This window comes from Asterias rubens, chromosome 6 (genome assembly GCF_902459465.1).
Source record: "Asterias rubens chromosome 6, eAstRub1.3, whole genome shotgun sequence".
NCBI lineage: Eukaryota > Metazoa > Echinodermata > Asteroidea > Forcipulatida > Asteriidae > Asterias > Asterias rubens.
The window spans coordinates 8,441,111-8,450,339 of NC_047067.1; the positions used below are offsets into that span (position 1 = coordinate 8,441,111).

General features: G+C 40.5%; 1 protein-coding gene across 1 annotated transcript; it reads left to right on the forward strand.

Moving 5' to 3' along the window:
• The first annotated feature begins 4,070 nt into the window (after window positions 1-4,070).
• LOC117291843 (amine sulfotransferase-like) lies at window positions 4,071-9,018 on the forward strand. The gene is made up of 6 exons (XM_033773776.1): window positions 4,071-4,290; window positions 5,562-5,794; window positions 6,474-6,597; window positions 7,406-7,500; window positions 8,084-8,270; window positions 8,743-9,018. Exons 1-6 carry the CDS (start codon window positions 4,071-4,073, stop codon window positions 8,853-8,855), a joined length of 972 nt encoding a protein of 323 aa, XP_033629667.1. The 3' UTR covers window positions 8,856-9,018.
• Window positions 9,019-9,229: the final 211 nt, after the last annotated feature.

The window sequence follows — 9,229 nt, forward strand, 5'->3', positions numbered from 1 at the left end:
ATATTATTATTATTATTATTATTATTATTATTATTATTATTATTATTATTATTATTATTATTATTATTATTATTATTATTATTATTATTATTATTATTTATTCAGCCATTTCGACAATACATGACAATACAAAAACTACTTCCAGATGGGCTAGGAGAAACAAAAGCAAAATAATTACTGTGGTCCATAGACCTGCCTCCCCACATCTGGTACCTTGTGGTATGGGCTTCAATTTTTGATCGACATAGTAAACATTCCAAGTGTACAACTTACATTAAAATGACAAGAACAGGCACATTTAAACAGCACTCCCGTTTAATGGTGTGCATAACACTGCTCAATGATCAAAGATTTGCACTCAATTAAATAGTATAAAGTTGATATGGAATTTGCGGTAACACGATGTAATGACTATCTCTAATGAGTTGGGAAGGTTCTGAAAAGAACATTTGGTTCTGTGAGGAACCGTTGCAACGCGTTGGTTTCAACACAAAAGTGAGTTGAAACCAACGGTTCTTTTCAGAACCACCCCAACTCATTACATGGTGTTTCCGCAAACCTTTCGATATCGTATTTCCACCATGCAAAGAATAAAATTGGTTATGGTGACAAACTTCAGCTTAAAATATGTTTGCTTCAATTGTAATTATAGGTTTTTTTTCAAGGAGTGAATTCTGACGTTAAAAAACATTTTTATTTTAATTAAAACAACAGCATTGCCGACAGAGGGCGTCAGCACGGCCTCGCAGGGGCTAGGATGCACCAAAAAACAGGCACCATTTTTTTTTTAAAGCCACGGTTGTTTTAGTATAATACAAACTAGTCAATTCTTTGTTCAACCCCCAAAATCATTTCAAAATTTACCCAATCAGTTTCCCTTGTGGTTTATATTGATAATATAAACTAGTGTAGCTTGTACAACTAATATACATGTTGTATACTAATAATAATAGTTAAACAACAGCGGTGCCGTTCACCTCGAAATGTGTTTGTTTTCAAGAGGCTGAGAGACTTTAAATACTTGTTGAGTATTATTTTGTATATTAATTAGCATCAGTTGCTTCACGGCAGTCTATAGTTTGGCGCATATATAGACCATTGTGCGGTGGCGCCCATTACACAATGCGTCTTGTTGTTTACGGTTTATTGAAACGACGACAGTAATGACACGTATTGTATGTGTCGTGTGGATGTGGGAATTTTTTTTTTTTTTATATACATCTATACTATTAAAAGCGTAACCCGCGCCATCTTGGATTGAAAATTAGAAGGTCCAGTGGCATGGCATCCTTGTGGAATCCAACACGGTTGTGTCGTTACAGACGTCGGGTTGCAAGTCTACAAAACCCTGAACCGAACTCCCTCTTACGAGTTGTCCGATTGGCTGGAGTCACGAGCGATATCTCCTTACATGTGTGGTTGTCTGGTTTTGATATGGGCCACCTGTTGGTCGAAGGGGGAAGCCTTAGGCTGCACACAGAGTCACCTCTGTGGTTGTCTGGTTTTGATATGGGCCACCTGTTAGTCTAAGGGGGAGGCCGTAGGCTGCACACAGAGCCACCGCTTTAAGTTTGAAGTGGATGGCGACCTCGGACTTCCATTAACATTCCAGAGTGACTCATTGATGTTGCGCAGAGGGGTTAATGATATGGTTTATATACCATTTTGTACAGGGGGTTAATTTCGTGTGTTAAATAAAAATAATTAAGGCTTTATGAGAAACAAAAATTTATGCGTCTGTTACAGATGTGTAACTCACTCAAGTCACTTATGTAGGCCTATACCCAACTTTCCAGCATTTTGTAAACGCATCAAACAGCACCCCACTGTTGCTAATAACTTTATTTGTTCCATTTAACCCTGTATCATTGGTGGTACAGTCCATATGCCATCCCCACACACAGAACGTATACACGCAGAAATTTTAAAATAAATAAACCATAATTTCATGTAAAAAATTATAGCAAAAAAATGCTATAAACTGTCATAATTCCGACCTGAACATTGTTGGTCAATTGCTATCGTTGCCAAGGCAAATGTAATGGACAAAAACACCATCGTTGGTCGGTGGTCAAAGAGCCAGAGCCAACAATGGTCCTACGTCCTCACCAACACAAGCCGTTATTGCTTTCCCACAAAATAACTTATGTTGGCTCGACAGTGAGAGCCGGCGTTGAACCAATGCGGTAATGCCGACCTAGAGCCAAATTGGCCCTACGTTGGAAACCAACACAATGCTGATATTGACGTCCCACTATTAACCAACGTTGGCTCAACATTGACCGCCAACAAAAAAACCAATGTGGTAATGCCGACCTAGAGCCAACATTGGCCCTACGTTTGAAACTAACAGAAGGCCAATATTGCTGTCCCACTTATAACCAACGTTGGCTCAACATTGAGTGCCACTGTAAAATCAATGTGGTAATGCTGACCTAGAGCCAACATTGGTCCTACGTCAGAAATCAACACAATGCCGACATTGATGTCCCACTTATAACCAACGTTGACTCGACATTGAGTGCCACCGTAAAATCAATGTGGTAATGCTGACCTAGAGCCAACATTGGTCCTACGTCAGAAATCAACACAATGCCGACATTGATGTCCCACTTATAACCAACGTTGACTCGACATTGAGTGCCACCGTAAAACCAATGTGGTATATGCCGACCTAGAGCCAACATTGGTACTACGAATATAAACCAACACAATGCCGATATTGATGTCTTACTTATAACCAACGTTGGCTCAACATTAAGTGCCAACGTAAAATCAATGTGGTAATGCCGACTTAGCGCTAACATTGGTCCTACGTCGAAAACCAACACAATGCCAATATTGATGTCCCACTTATAACCAACGTTAGCTCAACATTGCGTGCCAACGTAAAACCAATGTGGTAATGCCGACCTAGAGCCAACATTGGTTCTACGTCGGATACCAACACAATGCCGAATATTGTTTAATTACTAAAAACCAACGTTGGCTCAACATTGATCGCCAGTGTAAAACCAACGTGATTCTGCCGACTTACAGCCAACGTTGGCCCAATGTCAGAACCAAACATAGTGCCAATGCCGATCGTGGCGACTTAGTGCCAACATGGGGCCAACGCCAAAAGCTGACACAATACCAACGCCAACGGTGCCGACCAAACACCAACGTTGGCCCAATGTATGAATGTTATCTGGGATGCTTTCAGGTGCTTGCTTTCGATACCTCAAAATCTGTGGTTATTGTCGTTCTTGAAATTACGTTACTTCAGAGGGAGCCTTTTCCCACAATGTTTTATATAATACCAACAGCTCCACATTGCTCGTTACCGTGTTTGGTTTTATGCTAACAATTAGTTTGAGTGATTAGGCCCTACCAATAGTGTCCTCGGCCTTTAACACACGGCCGGACGTGTATTGGATTCATGATTTGCTAAACAAAATTCAATCAAATTAAATATTAAAAGAACGGTATTAAACGGGCAGAACGGATACTTTCGTACGTTGGTGTCCCTCTGTATTCGCAGTTTTTACATTATCTGTAAATTTGTTGAAAGACCATAAACCTTGTATCTCTTTGATGATGTATAGGGGCCTATTGATTTACAGGCCGCCTGTCAGTATGCACTAAATCATTGATTGTTGACCGGGTGTCGAGTCATAAAAAAACCGCAACCTTGGATGAAAGCTATTATTTTAAAAACAAAAACAATCTTGAACAAATAATGTCCATTTCTATGTAGGTCATGGATTTACTTCTACACTGGCGAAAAATGGGGTTGATTGATACAGGCGTTCCAGAGATAAGCTCATTTCAATCGGATAGCATGAACGTGGTATTTCTTGTTATTAAAATAATTATAGCTCCCATCCAATGATTGCGTTTGTTTCACTCACCCGCATGCCCGGTATAGTGTTAGTGGTAGTCGAATAGCACTGATCTGTTAATAATTAAAACATGAGTTTAGTGGCGTATACGTGAGGTGCACATCACGTGTACGACCTTGTTACACCACCAATCCCTTTATAAAGAGGAAATAGAAAAGAAGATGACATTTCACAAAAGACAACAACATGGATGAGCCGCGAGTTTTAGCAATGTTACCCGATGTTATCAACGGGAAAACTCAAGCAGAACTTTTGAAGGAGCTCAGAGAGTCGTGCGGTCAACAAAATTGTTATGAATTAGAAGGAATGAAGTTTTCTTGGGTTATGCCGCGGTCTGCATTTGAAGGCATCAAGACATTTGAAGTGCGAGATGACGACGTGTTTGTTCCTGCTTATCCAAAATCAGGTTGGTAGAACTTTACTCTTTTAATAAGGCATAAGAAAATGTTCGTTGGTGTAACGCACCCCCCCCCCCCCACCGAAAAGGGTAGGTAGGTGGGGATTTTATTTGTTCCCCTCCCAGCAACGAAAACGACAGGAAGTATGTGCACGATAACAAAAGAAAAAAAGGCTACACACACAAAATAGTATATAAACTCTAAATGACATTTGTTTTTTATTTTTTATGTCTTTAATAGATTTTAATCAATGAATTTCTTCCCCCGAAAAAAGGGTAGGTCGGGTTATGCCTAAGGGTTGCATTAAAACTTCGCACTCCTCCACAATTTCAGACGTTTGAAGATGATAAATTAATTACCCCCCCCCCTAAAAAATTAACAAAAAATTTATTACAAGGTGGGTAAAAAGTTATCTTGACAAGTAACAACGTCAACCATGCGACGCCTGACGAGTTTGCTGCATGGATGGTTGTGTCGGTGGTCAAAGACGTCTTTCAGCCTCGAAAAAACCCCGTATATTTTCTTTGTATATCATGATCGCAACTGCAATGATTTTAGCGAAACGCAAAATCAGCGACGTCTCGCTAGAAAAATGGACTTGCAGTTTGCGATCTCATCGCATTAAACAACGATGGACGCAAACGGGGACATCATTGAATCGGCCCCAGCAGCCGGTTTGATTATTCCTATCGAGGATCCTATACATTATATAACCCCTTTTTGAAACCACGGCTTTGGCTTTGGATATGCGGCTTCAGGCTCCATCCTCTTGTCTGAAGTAGACTTGTGGACAAGTCGTTAAATCGGCCCCACGCGCTAAGAAAGTGCTCTCGCGAGATCACTGCTCTCGCGCGAACTGATGGCTCCCCGATTTCGACTCTAAAATCGGGGAGCCATCAGTTCGCGCGAGAGCAGTGATCTCGCGAGAGCACTATCTTAGCGCGTAGGGCCGATTTAACGACTTGTCCACAAGTCTAGTCTGAAGCCCTGAGCAAAGCACGCTCAATATTGTAAAAACAACTGCAGAGCCAATTGCTAGCCTGCAGCCGAAGCCGTGGTTTCGAAAAGGGACGTTGGATGGGTTCAAAAACTCGACTTCAGCCTTAAGATTCGTCCTAAGTTTAGGAAGAACTTGTGAAATCGACGGCTGGTCCTTTATATAGTGGCTTCGTTATTTTGTGACATATTTTTTAAACAAATAACAATAAATGACAATAAATTGTACACTAAAATATTCTCAACTGAAAATGTTTTTTTTTTCTTCCCTTCCATCTGTCAGGTAGCCATTGGCTTATTGAAATTGTGAAATACATTCAAAGCGAGGGTAATGACAATTTCGACCGCTCCTTCATGAATACTGCCATGGAAGTAGTATCTATGAAATCACCCGAGAAAGACGAGACCAACGTCCCTGGTTATAAAATCATGGAAACTTGGGAGTCTCCCAGATGCATGTCCACTCACTGCCATGCGCGGTTCCTTCCTACGAAAGTGTGTGGATCAAAAGCTAAGGTAAGACGTAGAGGCCTAAATTTGACCTAACCAAAAAGCAGTACAAATTTTCTTTCTAAAAAAAAGAAAGTTTACCTTTATGTCATTTACATTTAGTTAAAGCCATTGGACACTTACGGTAAACAGTGCTGTCCAAAGGCCCACACTTCGTGTAACACACCTTCTAAAATAACAAACCTGTGAAAATTTAGGCTCAATCGGTCATCGGAATCGGGAGAAAATACGGGAAAACCCACCCTTGTTTCCACACGTTTCGCCGTGTCATGATATGAGTTTAAAATAAATTTGTAATTCTCGATATCGAGAATTGATATTTGTTTTAATGTTTTCTCAAAAAGTAAAGCATTTCATGGAATAATATTTCAAGAGAAGCTTTCACCATTACCAATCTGTAAACCCGGTAAGTTATTTGTAAATCTGTGATTTATTTTCTGTTCCGAAAGTGTCCAATGGCTTCAAAAAAAAAAAAAAACAGACACCCCAACAAACAAACAAACAAACAAACAAACAAACAAACAAACAAACAAACAAACAAACAAACAAACAAACAAACAAACAAACAAACAAACAACCCTTAACTCTCTGTAAAGACAGTAAGTGGAAAATTGGCTTTGAACCAGTTGTCTTCATTCAAATAACGGATGAAATCCTTTGTTCCACTGTCCACTAATCTCTCAAGGTTGTCTACTTGGCACGAAATCCTAAAGACACCTTTGTCTCCTTCTTCAACTTCATGAAAGAATTTTTGCTGCCATCATTTCGCAACTGGGATGCTTTCTTCTTTTCGCTGTTCACTGGAACCAGTAAGTTTGAATCATTCTGAATTTGGTATCATAGTTTTAGTCAGAAGACAGGTTAGACTTTATATCGATGGAGAAGGGGGGGGGTGGTGGAGTGTGGGTGCGACGTCTGTTCATGAGGAGAACGTGGTGGTGTGTTGTTGGTGTTGTTGCTCTGCTGCACTGCATGCGGCTGTAAGTGCTCCGCTGCTATATACATATACATGTAGCTGCAGCTTCTAAAGTGCTAATGCTGCTGCTGCTGCTACTGCTGCTTCTGCTGCTGCTGCTGCTATATACTGCTAGCTGCATGCTGTTGCTGCTATATACTGCTAGCTGCAGCTTCTAAAGTGCTACTGCTGCATGCTGTTGTTGCTATATACTGCTAGCTGCAGCTTCTAAAGTGCTACTGCTGCTGCTGCTACTGCTGCTTCTGCTGCATGCTGTTGCTGCTATATACTGCTAGCTGCAGCTTCTAAAGTGCTACTGCTGCATGCTGTTGTTGCTATATACTGCTAGCTGCAGCTTCTAAAGTGCTACTGCTGCTGCTGCTGCTGCATGCTGTTGCTGCTATATACTGCTAGCTGCAGCTTCTAAAGTGCTACTGCTACATGCTGTTGCTGCTGATGCATGCTGCTACTGCTTATACTGCAACTGCTGCTACTTATGTTAGTGCTGCATGCTGCTACTGCTGCTACAGCATATACTGCTGCTGCTACTGCCGCTGCTGCTATATACTGTATACTGCTGCTATAATGTGCTGATGCTACTACTGCTGCTGCTACTGCTTCTATATTGATGCTGTAACTGTTCTATTTATACATTTTTTCAGCATTGGGAGGATCTTGGTTTGATCACGTGCTCGGTTTCTGGGAACGTCGAAATGATGAGAATGTCTTATACATGAAATATGAAAGTATGCACAAGGTAAGATATATGGTGTTTGTGGAGTGGGAAGTTTAGAGTTTCGAGAGACTTGTATCTATCTAAACACGATGTTACTTTTATTTTAATAAAACAAACAATAACACAAATATTTAGACTGGCTTAACCATTGAGCAAAGACCTGCTTGCTCTATGGTGTGGAACACAAAAGACAAAATCAAAGTCGGGAAGAGGGAGAAACAATTTTAATAATTAGTGAAGGAGCAAGACTATGATGAGGTTTATCTTTCTATATAGACTTATTCCAAGACCACTTTACTATGGCCCTTTTCGAAACCACGGCTTCGGCTCCAGATTTAGTCTAGGCTTGCTTAGCCCTGCGGTGGTTTTGACAATTTTGTGCGTGCTTTGCATACTTTGCGAGAGGACGAACCCTAAACCGAATCTGAAGCTGAAACCGTGGTTTCGAAAAGGGCCTATGACAGTGGAAGTTTTGTTGTACAGCAAAAAAATTGCTTCCCGTCAGCCTCCAAAACAGTCGATGACTGATACAAAAAACAGGGTCGCCAATCTAGATCGGGTCCAAAGACAACTGATTTGAAAAGTTTCTTTTTTTCCCATGTAGGATCTGAGGGGCTCCATCTGCAAAATAGCAAAGCATCTTGATAAGGACCTCTCTGATGACGTCATCGATTACATCACGAAGAAAACTACCTTTCACGGGATGAAGAATACTTATCAACAACTAGGGATGGGAGAGGAGGCACAAATGCGGACGAAACACATAGGAAGAGCGCCGTTTCTTTTGAAAGGTAAGATAACAAATAAATGTTTGCTGTTAGATTTTGATGAACTTCATAAAGGGGGTTCAACATTGGTAATTACCTCGAAATAATTGTGTAACTTCAATTTCGAAAGTTTACTTTCTGAGAAATTATTTCGTCTAAAATACCCCTCTGGTGGTTAGAATTCGATAACACATCAATATTGAGTCTGAGAAAATGATTGAAAAAATGATGCACGATCTTTTGTCAGATTTCTCGCGAGTTGGTGTCCTTCTGTCCTTGATTTCTAGTATGTCTTTTTTGGTCACTTTGCAAATAATCAAAATTACGTATTAAGGAAAAAACAAAGTACAATAAAGCTATATGCTTTGTTTTTAAACAATGTTTAGAATGGTGACAGGCCTACCATGTTATCTTATTAAACGAAGTCTTTCAAGTCATTGTTTTAGTTTCCTTTATACTTGTACGATTTTTTTGTCTTCTTTTTCTTTACTGCCAGGTAAAGTTGGAGGGTGGAACAACTACTTTACTGCGGCACAAAGCGACGCCTTCGACATGATTTACAACGAGAAGCTACAAGGAACTGGTCTCGACTTTGATTTTGAACTTTAGCTTATAGCGGCAGAAAACTACACGACGAACTTGCCTATCATGAACTCCCGTCGTGAGCCCGGTTATTGTCCAAATATTGTCCAAATATTGTCATTTTGACACACGGCTGTCAACAACAGGGCCCAATTTCATAGCGCTGCTTAGCGGCCGATTTTTTGCTTACTGTGCGATTTCTATTTCATAGCGCTGCTAACCGTAAGCACACGAAAAGGCATGCTAACCTTCCGGTGCTTACTGCACGAAAACAAATGACATCACAATGCAAATCCACGGTAAACACGCAATATGGCCGCCCAATTTGTCTGCTAACCTTTGAAATACGCTAAGGCTCCAGCACAATTTTCTGCTACAGTAAGCACGCAAATTTGCTTACC

Bases quoted from the DNA above. Each gene is read 5' to 3' on its own strand.
- LOC117291843 (XM_033773776.1), top strand. From the start codon at position 4,071: ATGGATGAGCCGCGAGTTTTAGCAATGTTACCCGATGTTATCAACGGG. The intron at 6,598-7,405 runs GTAAGTTTGAAT...ACATTTTTTCAG, and splicing joins TTCGCTGTTCACTGGAACCA to CATTGGGAGGATCTTGGTTT. The intron at 8,271-8,742 runs GTAAGATAACAA...CTTTACTGCCAG, and splicing joins AGCGCCGTTTCTTTTGAAAG to GTAAAGTTGGAGGGTGGAAC.